The sequence below is a fragment of the Sus scrofa genome, chromosome 7 (genome assembly GCF_054392235.1).
Source record: "Sus scrofa isolate SSC_HxYL_T2T_F1_AM1 chromosome 7, Sscrofa_HxYL_maternal_Yorkshire_Landrace_v2.0, whole genome shotgun sequence".
Lineage (NCBI taxonomy): Eukaryota > Metazoa > Chordata > Mammalia > Artiodactyla > Suidae > Sus > Sus scrofa.
This window is the reverse complement of record NC_139389.1, coordinates 88,426,453-88,443,444: the sequence shown is the minus strand read 5'-3', so window position 1 is coordinate 88,443,444 and position 16,992 is coordinate 88,426,453. Positions and strand designations below refer to the sequence as shown.

The following is a 16,992-nucleotide window of genomic DNA, read 5'->3' as shown; positions in this document are numbered from 1 at the left end:
GAAAGGGAAAGGAAAACCTAAATCAAGTATAATTTTGGGGAAAAAAAAATGACTAAAACAAAGTGGATACTTAAATCTTCATTCATAATGGGAAAGAGTATTTCCTCATTTACCTTTCTTTAGTATTAAATTTTATGTTATCATATATGTACAAATCACATAAAGTAATATTAACCATCTGTGGGGAACAATCCAATGCCAATTAGTACATTCACAATATTGCACAATCATCACCTCCACCTTGTTCAAAAATATTTTCATCACCTCAAAGAAAACTCCACATACATTGAATAATCATTCTCCCTTTCCCTCGCTTTTAGCCCCTGGCCATAACTAATTTTCTTTCTGTCTCTAGGGATTAACAGATTCTGGATATTTTATACAAAAAGAATCAAAATAATATGTGACCTTTAATGTCTGTCTTCTTTCATTTAGCATCATCTTTTCATTTCACCCATATGGAAATGTGTCTCAGTACATCATTCCTTCTTATGGCTGAATAATATTCTTTGTATATGGATGACTGTATCTGTTTATCCATTCATCAGCTGGTGAACATTTGGATTGTTTCCATAAGTGGCCACTGTGAATGGTTCTATGGTAAACATTTGTGTACAAGTTTGGTTTAAACATCTGGTTTTAATTCTTTGGGTAATTCTTTTAATTACCTAGCAGTAGAATCAATGGGTCATATGGCAATTCTGTGTTAAACTTGTTGAGTAATTACAAAGTAAGAAGCATACCAGTCTGTTGACATTTATTTGACGTTTTTCTCATGATTATAGCAGAGTCATGGACTCAAGGGAGGAACACCATGGGTAAAGAGCTGTTGGAGACCACTGAACTGCTGAACTCTGCAGAAAGCAAACTTGGTAGTGGAAAAGCACGATAAGCCAAGGAATGCTTGTGATGGCGAAAGCCAGATAAGCATGTTTGCTGACACAGAGTTCTGAAGTGCAGGGTCTCCTGTCAAAATAAAGTAAGGGGTTTACACATTAACTATGTTGTTCTTTAGGCAGCTGCACTATATCCTAAATGTATACACATCTGTGACTTTTATTGCTAGTAGTCACCCTACATTTCACTAAGAGATAGCTTTGACACTCCCTATGCCTGCTTTTGCTCACTAGCGTAAACACTTCACTTTCCCTAATGAAAGTCTTGTGGGCTAGAGCCTAGAGGCCTTTGTTCAGAGAAACAGAGTGCCTCCTGGTCCCCCACTTTTAAAATGTAAAAGAGTCTCCTGTGTTTTATATACTGCACCATCCCTCTTTCAGGATCTCTCATTGACCTTCAGTGCAGGACACAACAAAGAGCCACCCTCCTAAGCTATGAATATGATTTATGACTGTTGATGTTGACCTTGATGATCTGGCTGAAATAGCAATTGCTGGGTTTCTTCAGTGTAAAGTTACTTTTCCTCACTTCCACATTGTACCTTTTGGGAAAAGAAAGGTCACCATATTTAGCCCATACTTCAGGAATGGGGAGTTATTGTCCCCTAGTTTAGGGTACCATAGCTACATAATTTCTTTGCAATTCTTCTACATGGGAGATTTCTTTTCTACCTCACTTACTAATTTATTCAATAATTTTCATCAGTATTGAATTCATGAATATTTATTTTATAATTTGGATTACAATCTACTATTGCTACTGGGAGCTTTTTCATTTGATTTGTGTGTCTCTATGATATACCCCATCAATGTGTGTGAGAATATGTGTATTTGAGAACTTTATATTCTGACACAAAAGAATGCTCCAGGCTTAACTTGTACTTTTCACCCCTATTCCCAAAATCAGCCATTTCTCCAGACATCTCTGTTTCCTTTTTCTGGAAAATGGTATTAGAAACAAACATATGTTTGATGTTGCTACGCATTTATTCCTTTTAGGTGCACAGAGATGACACAGCAAATGCATAAGCCCAGGTTTCAAAATTACAGTGTCATAAAAAAAAAAATCATTGCATTAAAGTCTGTGCTTCACCTATTCATCCATCCACCTGAACCCCTGACATCCAATTATCTTTTCACTGTCTCCACAGTTTTGCATTTTCCAGAACATCACCAATTGGCTTCTTCAGTGTAGCAATATACACTTAAGGATCCTCTATGTCTTTTCATGACTTGATAGATTATTTCTTATTACTGATGAGTAATTTTCCATTGTATGGATGTAAAATGATTTGCTTATCTATTCATGTATTGAAAGACATCTTGGTTGTCTCTCATTTTTGATAATTAAGAATAAAGTTGCCATAAATACTACTATGCAGATTTTTGTATGCACAAAACTTTTAAACTCGAGTTGATATATACCTAGGAGTACAATTACTTTATCACATGGCGATATTATCTTTAGTTTTAGAAGAAACTAATATAGTGCCTTCTAAATGTATGTCCATATTTAGAAATGTATTAATCAGGCTGGGGTTTTCTACATATATTTCTTTTGGTTGTTTGACCCCTTTGGGTTCTTTGGTTAAGAGGCCCCATTTCCTAGAAGCTGCATCAGTATAAGAATAAAAATATTAACACCTTCATCAGATGAACAGCCTGTACCCCTCCTACACTACTGTCTTTCCTTACTGGTGAAGTAGAAACACAAGATTCATTTACTTCCTAGATTGTTCAGATAGAGGGACTATGAAGTTTCAGCAAACACTTGGAACTTTCCCAGAGTGCTCCATCAACCAAGACCAGCAAAATGTCTGTCTGGCAAAAACTCTTTAACAAGTTCAAGGGAGGGAAATGAACAGAAAATCACCTTGCAGATATACTGCATCATAGCCATCCTACCTGCCAAGCTTATGTGGAGTTGAGAGAAGGTATGTCACTCTGCCCTCCTCTATATTCAAGTTTATTTTAACAGAGTTGCCCTATTTAAATATATTTGTATTCCCCTATTGCCAAAATATTCACATGATGGAACTTGAATAACAGTTTACTTGTTTAGCTTTGGTTTCTGTTTCTTAAACATAACCAACCACACTTCAAGGTAGAGATGTTTGTAGCCTATGTCTCAAGACAGAGGACCTTCCTATGCCTGATCTTCAGCCAAGCTGACCAGTGATGGATTGAACCCACTGACACTACCCACATAGTTCATATTAAACCTACATCTTATGCTTGTACCTCATAATTTTTCCACATCTGCTTTCCAAAGCCCAAGTATCAATTTCCAAAATGTGAAAAGAACACTAAAAATGTCACCACATAAACACTTTCTCTGAATTTCTCCCTATTTCTCTAAAAGCAACCATTTATATTGAATTAAAAGGTATTTAAATATAAATTGATTTTAAGTAAATTGAAATTTAAAATACCCTTTCAGTTCATATGTCTTCTAAAAAAATAAAAAAAGTCTCCTGCAAATGTATAGTTGACATGTGTACATATAATTATGTAATTGCATGGAAAGGAAATTGAAACCATAACCACCAATGTGAATAGGTGTTTGGTTGTGGTTTTTTTTTTCCTAGTGAAAAAAGTAACAGGAATAGATAGAGACAGATTATCACAGTTCCTTCTCAACCTCTAAAATGTTGGTGTCTTGTCAATAATAATGAATTTATATGATACTCTGTAAATGAAAATAAAAGGTAGGCTTCCATTATTTTGTTATTTTGAAGAGTAGTAATAATATTGCCTTTTACTCAAGGTGAAATCTAGATCATTGCTCAAATAACCACAGAAATTTTTGATACTTCACAAAGTTTCCCCACCTCCCCCTTAAACCCCACTAGACAGCAGTTCAAGTCTGGATGATTTATCACGTGCGTAGTTGGTATAGAGCAGTCACTAGCCTACTTCTCTCTGCTGGTCATCCCCTGCCCACTCACCCGAGTCATCTGGGACTGGAAATTGCAACTTAGTTATGAAATAAGGTTTTTCTTTTTAAAAAACAAAAGTTAACCAAATGTTTTATGATAAAATGTGCTTAACTTCCACCATTAGAATTTTTATAATTGCACTCACCAGGTTTCTTTCTGACCTTGACAAAAGGTACCCCTTCCCACTGTTACTCTCATTTCACTTTAGAAACTCGGAAATGAAGAGGTCCCAAAGGAATACAGCATGGGTAGCTTGAAAGTTTCCTACCCGAGAGGCCATTCTCTACCATAAATACCTGCTCACACCCTCCCATGAACACTGATCACAATAGAAAGTGGAGTTTTCTTTTGATGTAATATGATTTTATTTCTGATTCTAGGTAGCATGTGGCCAATGCTTCACCCTTGGGAAACAATATGATCAAATATGGTGTCTAAACTGTAAATTTAGAAGATGGACAGTCTAAACTGTAAATTTCTTAACTTCTCTAGTTCCCATCCTCAATCACATTTAAGGCAATTTCATAAAGTTTTAATACCATTTTTATGCATACTAATTAGAATGGTTTGGAATTTGCTGCCAGCCTCCAGGAATATCAAGGAGTTCTTCTTCCAGCTACATTTTGGGGCTTCTGGACTCCCTAGGTAAGCATCATAAGGAATGCCTTCTACACAGTGTCAGAGATCCCCAAAGCCACAACCATCAGGGTCTATAGGCTTCCTGAATTAAGGAAAACTGTGTTCTAGGCACAGATATGTAACTAACAGAAATTTTCAAACACTGAGAAGAATGAATTGTTACTAATTTAGCTCAGCAAGAAACCTGATAGAGATCAGAGATAGAGAAGTATCTCAAAGGGCATAAACATCTATAGTTACCATGGAAATGGAATATGCTCTAGGAACTGAACAGAGGGAGACCCAGAATGATAGCACAGAGAAAGGACTGGAGTCAGAGAGCTCTGGGTGTGCACTCAGTCACACTATTTGGCAGCTCTGAGATGTCTAACAAGTTAGCGAATCTCAGAATAAGACCTATTTCATGGGGTTATTGTGATGATTACTAGTAGACAATGTGAGTGGAAATTTCTGGCACATGGGAGGTATTCAGAAATAGAGGGAGACACTTAGTTTACCCATGATCCTGAAATTAGAAGCTCAAAAAAGAAAATGGAAATGATCTCATTTTCTTTTTTCTTTTCCTTTTCTCTTTTGATTCTGTTTTAATAAGTTCTAAGTCATTTGATTGTACTATTTTAATCTTGAAATCTTTAGACGTCCCTATCCCAACTATGATTGCTTAACAAGTATAACTCTCATTTATATAGCTATTTAATATACTTATTTTGGCAGTAATATTTTTCTTTTGTAACAAAAATACAAAGTTCAACTGAAATAATAATAACAAATTTTAAAGCAAGTATTAATTGAGAAAGCAGGGATCATTATACAACTACAGATGTGATTAAAAAAAAAGAGAGAAAGCCGGCATAGCCTTTTACTCTGGTATAATCTACAACAACTACAGACTATTTCTTTTTCATTGAAATACTCAAAAGTGATCACAATTCATAGAAAATATTCAACAAATTCTTGCTTACGATACCAGGAAAAATTAAAAGCTCCTCCTACATCTAGAACTTTCTAATTCTATTCTTATTTTCATCCCTGGTATATGGTAATTATGGATTTAATGGGAAAATATAATCAACAGTTTCAATTACAGACAGCAGTGAGGGTAAATTCAGACTAAAAGAGAGCAAAGAACAATAACAGAACTATTTTTCTTTTTCTTTTTTCTTTTGCTAAGTTTTGATTCTTTTTTAAATAAGCTCTGCTTTAAGTCATTTGATTTTTTTTTTTTGTTGTTGTTGTTAGAGTCTTTTTTCCAGTTTATTGAGAAATAATTGACACACATCACTGTATAAGTTTAGGGCATATAGAAGGTTTGATTTACATATATTGTGAAAAGTATTATCATTATTGGTTCAGCTAATATTCATTTTCTCATGTAGATGTAATAAATAGAAAAGAAAGAAGAAAAGAAGAAAGGGAAATAATTTCTCCTTGTGATGAAAACTCTTAGGATTTACTGTCTTAGCAACTTCCCTATATGTCATACATCAGTTTTAGCTGAGTCACCATGTTGTACTTACATCCCTAGAATTTACTTATCTTAATACTAGAAATTTCTACCTTTTTTTTTTTTTTTCCGCTGTACTGCATGGGACCAAGTTACACATACATGTATACATACTTTTTCCTCCCATTGTTGTGTTGCGATGTAAGTATCTAGACATAGTTCTCAATGCTACACAGCAAGATCTCACTGTAATTCCATTCCCAGAGCAATAGTTTGCATCCCCTGATCCCTCCCACTCCCTCCTCTCCCCCCAGGCAACCACAAGTCTATTCTCCAAGTCTATTATTTTCTTTTCTGTGGAAATGAACTTTCTACCTTTTGATCCTTTTCCTCCAATTCCCCCTCCTTCCACCCTCCACCTCTGGTAAACACAAGATCTCTTTTTCTATGATTTTAAAAAAAAAAATATTCCTCAGATAAGTGAGATCGTACAGTATTTGTCTCTGTCTGACACTTCACTTAGCATAATGCCTATAAGGTCCACTCATGATGTTGTCACAGATGGTAGGAGTGCCTCATTTTTTATGGCTGAATAATATTCCTCTGTGTGTGTGTACCACAACTTCATGTTTTTAATATAATGATTTTTATTTGTTTCCATATAGCTGGTTTACAGTGTTCATTTGATTTCTACAATTACAGTCTTAGAATCTTAGATCTCCTTCTCCCACTGACGATATAATAGAAAATTATTTTTAATTATATATGATTAATTGTAACAAAAGCTTAATATATCTATTGATATTGTTAATTTAGTACTACTAAATTATTGTCTTTTGTAAAACAATTAAAATATATTAACAACTACTAAAGCAAATATTAGGTGAGAAATCAGGCATAGCCTTCTTTGGTTTAACCTATAACGACTATAGTTTATTTTTTTTTTCATTGAAATGTTTAAAAGTGATCACAGTACACAGTAAGAAACATTCAATAAATTCTTATTTTACCATACTAGCAAAAAGTAAAATACCTTCTTACCTCTAGCATTTTCTAATTCTGTTTCTTATTTGCATCCCTGGCATCTGATAACTGTATGGACTTAAACAACAACAATATAATCAACAACAGCTCTACAGTAGAAATTGACAGAACACTGTAAACCAACTATAATGGAAAATATTAAAAATCTTTAAATAAATAAATAAATAAATTGTAGAGGGTAAATTTAATAAAATAAATTTACTGAGGGTAAACCAAGACTAAAGGAGAGCAATACCTGAAGCAATGACTGCCAAGAGCAAAAATAGAACTACTACATATACAAAGATTATTTTTCATACAGCCATGGACAACTTATATCTTATCTATGTCGACGGAAGGTTACACAGCTTTGACTTTTATGAACAGAACACATTTCTTCCTGATGATCATTATTTATTCTGTATGCCTGGAACATTCATGCTTCCACTGACTATTATCCACTTTCTTCTTGATTAGTTTATTTGCTCTTATACTTAGTTAACTATGATGTGAAAATGTTTTGTCCTTTTGTCAAAACTAGCATTAATATCTTTCTTTTAATGGATCCACTTACTAACTTATTTATTCACTAACAAAATATTTTTACCCTTCAATAATATGATATAGTTTGAGTTTTTCAAATTTATGTATAATAACTATCTTTTGATCAGCTTCAAACAATAAAATGTCATTTTTAATGTTTTAGATTCCACACATAAGTGATATCAAACAGTATCTGTCTTTTTCTTATCTCACTATGTGTAATATTCTCTAGGTCAACCACATTGCTGCAAATGGCAGAAATTTTTGCAAATCGACTATTCATCAGGAGAAAAATGTCATTTTTTTGGTAAAATGCTATTTTACCTCAGATTCACTGTACTGAATTGATCATAATTTCTTTTTAAAAAGATTTTATTGATGTATGGTTGACTTACAAATTTGTATTAGTTTCACGGCAAAGTGAATCAGATATAATCTATATGGGGAATATATATATATATATTTTTTCCCCATATGGATTATTCAACCTATTGAGTAGATTTCCCTGTGCTACACAGTAGGTCCTTGTTAATTATCTATTTTATCCAGTAATGTATATATAGTGTTCCTATCATAATTCTTTTTTTTTTTTTTTTGTCTTTTTGCCATTTCTTGGGCCGCTCCAGCGGCATATGGAGGTTCCCAGGCTAGGGGTCTAATCGGAGCTGTAGCCACAGCAATGCAGGATCTGAGCCATGTCTGCTTACTGTCTGCCATCAGTCTAAGGATGGGCATCCAAGGCTCTCTCCACTTGCACTGCCCACATCACAGTGGTGGTGCTCTTCTTTGGGCCCTGCATCTTCATCTATCTGTGTCCACTGGGCATCACCTGGGTGGACAAATTTCTTGCTGTCTTTTATGCAGTCATCACACCTCTCCTAAACCCTGCCATTTACACTTTAAGAAACAAAGAGATTAAAATTGCCATTAAGAGACTATGATGTTTGCCTATGAAAGTCAGGATTTCACATTAGCAGAATGTCTACTGTGAGCTCCCTAAATTAGCCACACCTGTCCAATTACTTGGGACTAGGAAGAGTTCCTCAGTTCACATATGGAAATCATGTGTATCTCCAGATGTAAGTTTTGTGTCAATTCTACAATATACTACAATCCTTTATTAACCATTGAATGCAAAATGATTTCCCAAATGGCCCATCTTTGTAATTTTGGTTGTTGTTCTCAGGACAACTGAAATTAATAATAATGCTAATTTTAATTATGATTATTGTTACTGTTACTTCAACATTGACTACCACATCTTTAAATTTTCTATTTTGCTAACCTTTTGTTTTTGGTCATGCCTGCAGCAGCAAAAGCTCCCAGGGTCAGGGATTGAAACTAAGTCACAGAAGAGACAACACTGGATCCTTAACTGCTAGGCCACCAAGGAACTCCCTGCTAAGCATTTCTTTTAGCAAAGCATTTTACCAAGATCCTCTCTAAAACTTTTTTTTAATAAGTCAGAGCAATGAATATTGTTATCTTTATTTTTACAGACTGATAGTCTATTAATTTGCATTCTAGCTACATTATCTGGAAGACATCTATAAAGGTAATCATTAAGTATTCCACCTCACATTCAGAAAAAAAAAAATCGAATCATAATGTGGAGAGAGTGTTGTTACCTCAATGTCATGTTTCAGTCATTTCTGAAACAGTGTAACTGTCTTCAGAATATACACATTAAAGACAAAGACGAATGTATTAACAACCTTTGGAGATTTTGCCTACATATAAATGGGTTAGGCAGTTCCTTATCTGTATCAGAAAAGAACATGGGGAAAGCGTTATTAAGGTAGGTCAAAAAGTCAAATTTTATTTATTTAGTTTTCTTTTTTTTTTGGCTGGTCCAAAGCATTTGGAAGTTCCTAGGACAGGGATCAAAACCACACCACAGCAGCAACTCAAGTTGCTGCAGGGACAATGCCAGATCCTTAACCCGCTGTGACACAGAGAACTCCAAAAAGTCTAGTTTTAGAATAAACTATCCATTTAATTCACTGCAGTGTTCAAATAGCTTGTAAGAAACTATATTATGTATGCAGTTTGTGAATTATTCATTATTACAAATAATACAACTTTCTTAAGAAATCTTCCCACTCCAGGCCTCAAAAATTATACATTGTATACAAAATTATACATTGTATAAAAATATCCATTGCATACATTAAACTATGTATACAAAAAGTTTACATTCTCTTATCCAAAATCCATTAATCGAGATATACTTCATATTTCGTATTGCTTTTTAAAGATGACATGGTTCTGTGTATTTTGTAACATTCCCCACAGAGAGTCTGAGGCATAAACCCTCAAATAAAATAATTATTTATTGGTGTGTGAATATATCCATATCTGTTCTGATTTTTTAACTATTTTATATCTCTGTACACCAGTTTGGATATTGACTTGTCTTTGAATCCACTGATCCTTTTTTCTATTGTGTCCAGTCTGGTTTTAAACCTACTTAAATTCATGATGTCAAATATTTATTTTTCAGTTCTAAAATCTCACTTGATTCTTTCTTAGATATTTTATTTCTATATATAAAGTCTTAATTTTTTCAATTTTTAAATATTTTTAATTGTATGATTTATTTTACACCCTTTGCTAATTTTAACAATTGAACCATCTGTGGTTTGCTTCTATCAACTATTTTATAGTAATTGTGAGTTATATATCCCTGCTTTTTTGCATGCTCCAAAATTTTTTGTGTTTCACACATTGTGTATAAAAGATCATATAGCTTTGCCTTTATTATTCCTCCAGAAACTATTTACTCTTTTCCCCTATGAGGCCTAAAAGGTAAAGGTGTGATCATTTCAATCCAATCAAGTGCTGAGCCTATTTGAATGGGGATTGTAGACTTGATAAGATTCAGTACACTTCTGGCTTTTTCCTATTTCTTGGCTTTATTAATTCCATGGTTTAATTATGATTCTAATAAATCTCCTTCTCCTTAGTCTGAAAGATTGCATGTGGTTCAGTCTTGTCCTAGAACTTCTGAGCTTAGAACCTTAGTCTTATTCTCCTTTCTCCTGCTATTTTCAAAAGTATGGCAATTTCCACAAGCAGAAATATGGCTTTATATTTGTTCCTTTTACCCTATAATGTACCTAAGAAGAATTTATTAAAAATACAAATGAATGCAACAATATAATCATGAGAAGGAAAAATATAAATACATTGCATAATCCTGAAAAAACTTTGGGTCACAAATACTCAGGATATAGGCTCCTTTCATAGTTTGACAGTAAATTTGGCTCAATCTTCTAGTTACCATAGCAAACTATAAATTAAATTAGTTTCACAATATCTACAGATCATATACACAAACATACTTGGAACCCATGTTTTAAGCAACAAAAGAGCTATTTAAGTTGCTAGAGAAAAATAGCCAGCAAAAAACCTGGACAGCACAGTTGTTGGATAATAATACCAGTCATGATATATCAGATTAACATCTTCTGACATTTGAGGAATATTTACTGAACATATTAAGTCACTATTTCAAAAAGTATGGGAGTTCCCGTCGTGGAGCAGTGGTTAACAAATCCGACTAGGAACCATGAGGTTGCAGGTTCGGTCCCTGCCCTTGCTCAGTGGGTTAATGATCCGGCGTTGCTGTGAGCTGTGGTGTAGGTTGCAGATGCGGCTCAGATCCTGCGTTGCTGTGGCTCTGGTAGTCCGGAGACTACAGCTCCGATTCGACCCTTAGCCTGGAAACCTCCATATGCTGCCAGAGCGGCCCAAAGAAATAGCAAAAAAAAAAAAAAAAGTATGAAGTAGAAACATATACATAAATTATCCTTCCCTAGGCCAAGTGGAGATGACTTAAGCCCATGAAAATTGAGATAAGCCAGGGTGAAAGTAGCCACAGGCCAAACACATGAAACATACTAGAAACATGAGGCTTTCATTTTGTTTTCCCTCCCACCATCTGTCAATCTCCTCTTATTGTAATACATGATCCATCCTCTGTCAACTCCATTTGTTACACTTATTTTTTTTGTCTCCAGGCTTTAAATCCTCTCTCACAAATTTTTTAAATTTCAAAAAATTATAAATTTAATAAATCATATCTGGGATTTAAATCAAAGGAAAGTTAAATATTTCATAGTTCCCTCAAAAGTTTGAGTACATTATTTCTAAGTTAATTGAATTAATCAAATTCAGTTAGTTAATTGAATCCAGGCAGTTGTGTCTAAAGCCATAATTTCAGAAGATGCCAAGTATGTAATATCTAGGCTTTTTCAAAAACTTCCCCCAAACATTTCCTGAGACTTTAATTCAACTGTCAAACAACTTGCCAACAAGAAGGTATTTGGATGATTCAATGTAATCTCATACTCAATGACCTAGTCTGAATAAAATAAAACAGTGACTTCAGGAAAAAAAGCCCCAAATTTTGTGTAATTATATCAGAAATTTGTATTAACATTTTCTTAAAGTAACTTGTGCTGTCAGGAGTTATTTAGGAGATCTTCTGCCAGCTCAAGAGCTGACTACTCAGTCTCCTCACTGCCATCTTCATGTCCTTGTTTCTCAATGTGTAAATGGCAGGATTCAGGAGGGGCGTAATCATAAGGCCCAAAATGGCAAGGAACTTGTCCACCGGCACCGTGGGAAATGGCCACATGTAAACAAAGATGCATGGCCCAAAGAACAAAATCACCACACTGATGTGAGCCGACAGAGTAGAGAGAGCCTTGCACAAACCGCCTGAGGAGCGTTTCCATACCGTCACCAGGATGAAAACATAGGAGACAATCAGTAAGAAGAAGGCACCCATAGAAATGAACCCACTGTTGGCAGTAACCATGAATTCCATTCTGTAGGTGTCTATGCAGGCAAGTTTGATAAACCGAGGAAGATCACAGTAAAAGCTATCTATTTCATTAGGACCACAAAACGGCAGATAGACCACAAAAGCTACCTGGACCACTGCGTGAAGGAGGCCAATAGCCCAAGCGCCACACAGAAGCAAAAGGCACATCCGGGGGCTCATGATGGTCAGGTAATGCAGGGGCTTACATATGGCCACATATCGGTCTAGGGCCATGGCAGTAAGCAGCACCATCTCAGATCCACCCAGGATGTGAAGGACAAATATCTGGAAGACACACCCCTGAAAGGATATGGTTTTGCGCCCAGAGCACAGATCAGAAAGCATCTTAGGAACTGTTAAGGTAGAAAAACACAAATCAATAAAGGAGAGGTTGGCTAAAAGGAAGTACATGGGGGAATGTAGATGAGGGTCAAAGATCACTGCAAACACAACAAGGAGGTTCCCTAGAACAATTGTTCCATAACACACTGTAGAGAAGGCAAGGAGGAAATCCTGTACTGGTCTGGAGGGAGAAAGTCCCAGGAACACGAATTCAGACACTGAAGAGTAATTTGCTTTACTCATTGACTTTGTGTTACCTGATAGGAACAAATAAAAATAATTATAAAAGAAAGTACCAAAACTACTGATAGAAGTAGACTTCATTACATTTCAAATTCTTATGGTAAAGAAAAGTCTTCACCCTGTTCACAGAGTTCTCTGCAAAAGTCTTACAACTGTTTATTAATTTACACACACTCATTGAACAGTTCACATGAAGACTTCCCATGTTTTTGACATTGTACTTCATTCTGGTATTAAGATGCATAGCCTGTCATAATGCAGATTATAGACTAGTCATGAAGCTATGCATTAAATAACTAATCACATAACTAGATGATTACAATGGTGGTAATATATTTGAAGAAAAGAACAAACTGTTAGGGGAAATAAAAGCGCTCACAGCAGTGCCATCTTCTCTAGAAGAAGACCTTTGTGCTAAGATCTAAATGAGGAATAAAGTGAGGAAGAATAGGAAGAGTGAGCTACATATACAGAAGGCATGGGAAATACTGTGAAGCATGAAGAAACAGAACAGTTTGTAATTAATCAAAGAAAACCAGGAAGGGATTCATCAGGTAAAATTCTATGGCGTGAAAAGAATTTAGTTCATATTTTAGAAATGATAGAAAGTGAGGCAGAAAAATGACATATTATATTTGTGCTTAAAAAGTTTATAGTAGCTTCAAAGTGAAGAATGTAATAGATGAATTTGGGGGGGGATACAAGTTAGGAGTGTATCAAAAGATCATATCAAATCAGTATAGAAAAGAATAAATTTGTCAGTAAATGGTGTTGACACAGCTTACCAAAGTTGGCAAAAATAAACTGAATTCCTTACCTTAAGACAGTAACTAAAATGAGTTTTTATTGGTTATTTAAATAAAAATAAAAGAAATAGAAACATACAAGAAACAGAGGCTTATTTTTAGATAATCCTTTATGTGAAAAAATACCCTTCTAAGCATATTCCCACATGTGCAAATCAGGCAGGAAAAAAATGACACTTTCAGATTCAAAAATCTAAATCTTCCATATCAATTTTTTTTTTTTTGGTCTTTTTGCCATTTCTTGAGCCTATCGCACAGCATATGGAGGTTCCCAGGCTAATCGGAGCTGTAGCTGCTGGTCTACGCCAGAGCCACAGCAACGTGGGATCCAAGCCACGTCTGCGACCTATACCACAGCTCATGGCAACGCCAGATCCTTAACCCATTGAGCAAGGCCAGGGGTCAAACCTGCAACCTCATGGTTCCTAGTCGGTTTTGCTAACCATTGAGCCATGATGGGAACTCCCCCTTCCATATCAAATTTTTAATGTGAGAAAATAGTCATCAAAGATAATAGTAAATCAAATTTAATATGAACAAACACAAAAAGATTGTAGCCAAATATGAAATCCATGTAGTCAATATATGAAAACTAGTCAAATTCATTAGTGATTAAGGAATTGTAAATAAAAAATGGGGAGATATTGTTACGTTTGTAGAAAACTATCAAAGTTTAAAAAATGAGTAACTTAGTGAGGCTGTGCGGAAACACGTTTTCTCATATTCTGTAACTCAGAGTACACGTTTTTACACCTTCTCCAGAACACCAATTTCAAAATATATGCCAAATATTTTTAAATTACCTTATACCTAAGACCCTCATTACAAGAAAAAAAATTAAGGTGATAACAACAGATGAGCTAAAACACTTAGCTATTACAGTGGTAAATGTTATGTAATTATTTATGAAAAACTGAAAATTGGAAATAACCTAAATCCAAACAATAAGGAATTAAATTACAACAGTTCATCCAACTTGGAAATGTGCTCAACCTCGTTTGTAGTAAAAATCATAAAACGTGTTTATAATGAACCTTTAATTTAAAAAAGCAGCTTACAAAAGAAAATGTATCAAAATCAAAATTTTAAAAACTTAAGCCTAGAAAAGTGAAATAAAGATAAGCAACATATTGCTGAGTGTGTTTGTGTATAAATATATATAAATTATCAGTTGGAATCATATGAAATTGGTATTTCATTAGATTAAAAAAAAATCAAATAACTGGAGTTCCCTGGTGGTGCCATGGGTTAAGGATCCAGTGTTGTCACTGCCTTGGCTCAGGTTGCAGCTCTGGCACAGATTCAAACCCTGGCCCTGGAACTTCTGCATGTCACAAGCATGGCCAAAAAAAGAAAAAAAAAAGTCAAATATCAATTTTAAATGGTTCTAACTAATACATTAATTATATTTTTCCCCTTTATTAGATTTTCTAAACTACTTTTCCTTTTCACAAACAAACATTACCAATGCTTATTCTGCACCTGAATTAAGCAGCTTGGGTTCTCCAAACTACCACCGTCAAGCTTTCCTACAGGCCTTCACCACCAACAATCATTCTTTCTCAGGACTTCATGTCCCTCTTTGCCACTCTACATCATACTCAGGGTCCAGTTTGGGCACAACCCTGTGGCACATAAGAAAGTGGGAGAACCATGGAAGCACTACAGCCAAGAATAGATGAGGGCAACTAGACCAGGCAGGAATGGGCACTGTGAGGGTTATGGAGACAGAGCAAAGATTACAGGCAATACAAAACATTATGGGTGATGCTAGGAGGCCCTGATAAAAGAGCACTGAATAGAGAGTTTTATAGATTATAACTGGGGAAATTAGAGCAGAACTGAATCAGAGAAAATGGGACAATCACTGAGGTGAATGACAATGGATATAACGTACAAGGCACTGCCAGCTGTTTTTATAGCTTGATCATGAGTGCGTGGATTTTTAAAGATACATATGGTGAAATGCAGAGTGTATATTCAGTATGATCGCAGTATAGATGATGAGGAAAGAACTGTCTTAAAAGACTCAGAGACTCAAGACTCCATAAAGGGGAGTTTCAATTAAAAATAAAAATACACAACAAAGTAAATTATGATAGAAAAACTACAAATGACAATTAAACTCATTCAAAGATAAGCTAACCAATCATTAAGGAAATGCAATTTTTAAAAATAGCTTTGTTTTGTTTTTCTAACATTAACAAAGACAAAATATATATATATATATATCTCAGTCCCAGTGTATTCAAAGGGGTCCTTACAATAAGAATTCTTATACATGGTTGAAGATAGCCAGAACTAGTAATATTTATTAGGATTTAAGATGTCCAAATCAAGATAACAACAGAGTTTCCTGAGGCCCCTAACCTTGAACTGAAGGTTAAATTTATGGAGGATGTATTATAACCAAAGGAAATGCCATAGCTCTACTTCCACACACACAAATATACATATATATCCATATATTCAAAAGCAATAGCAATGAATTGTAAACAACCAAAATGTACATTAATAGAGAATTTAAAATCCAATTATAATTCATCAATATAATGAAATACTACATAGCTATTAAATACAATAACATAGTCCTATATAACAGAGGCCTAAAGTGAAAAATTTTGAAGAATAAAATCCATAATATGATTCTGTGTGTATGTACATAAAAACATCTTAAAGAACAAATGTCTAGCTTTAATAATTACTAATACAGTAAAATGTGAATGAATATATGTGACTTTAAATTCCTAAAATCATTACTTATGCATTTTAGATACTTTTTACAAGGAATTAACATTTGTTAATAAAAATCATAAATTACCCAAAACACAAAAATAAAAATTCAAGATGTTAAGCCTGTTAAATAAAGAAACATAGCACAAATAATGAAAAAAAAATGAAGCTTTCCTACTAGGTAATCAGTTCATCACAAATAAAAATTATCAGTACAACAAAAATTCTCAGCAAGGGGCCCATTCGATGTCCAACCTTTAGCATTTTTATGTTTTAAACATCATCTTTTTCTGGAGGTGTGTGTGCGTGTTAGAGAGAGAGAGAGAACTGACATTTCTTGACTAAGAATAGAAATGACTTTTTATTAAAAGAGGAAAAACAGGAGAAAAAATAAATAGGTAAGCTATTGAGAGAGTAAAAGAAAAAGAAAGAAGGCAGTTTCTATGACGCTCACCTGATTGTTTACAGTTTTGCCTAAACTCCTTCAGTAATTTTTATTCCTTCACAAAATTTCAGATTCCTTCATATAAGCGATCTGTATCCTCTGTCTATC

General features: G+C 34.5%; 1 protein-coding gene and 1 long non-coding RNA gene across 2 annotated transcripts in view; both read right to left on the bottom strand.

Annotated features, from left to right (window-relative positions):
• The window catches only part of LOC146401733 (uncharacterized), a 279,104-nt gene that overhangs the window by 82,245 nt on the left and 179,867 nt on the right, over window positions 1–16,992 (bottom strand). The window lies entirely within an intron of this gene.
• LOC146401737 (olfactory receptor 4F6-like) lies at window positions 11,962–12,903 on the bottom strand. Its single transcript, XM_084970432.1, has one exon. It carries the CDS (start codon window positions 12,898–12,900, stop codon window positions 11,962–11,964), a length of 939 nt encoding a protein of 312 aa, XP_084826558.1. The 5' UTR covers window positions 12,901–12,903.

What these genes read in the sequence shown, in the direction of transcription:
- LOC146401737 (XM_084970432.1), bottom strand. Translation starts at nt 12,900, where the DNA reads ATGAGTAAAGCAAATTACTCTTCAGTGTCTGAATTCGTGTTCCTGGGA.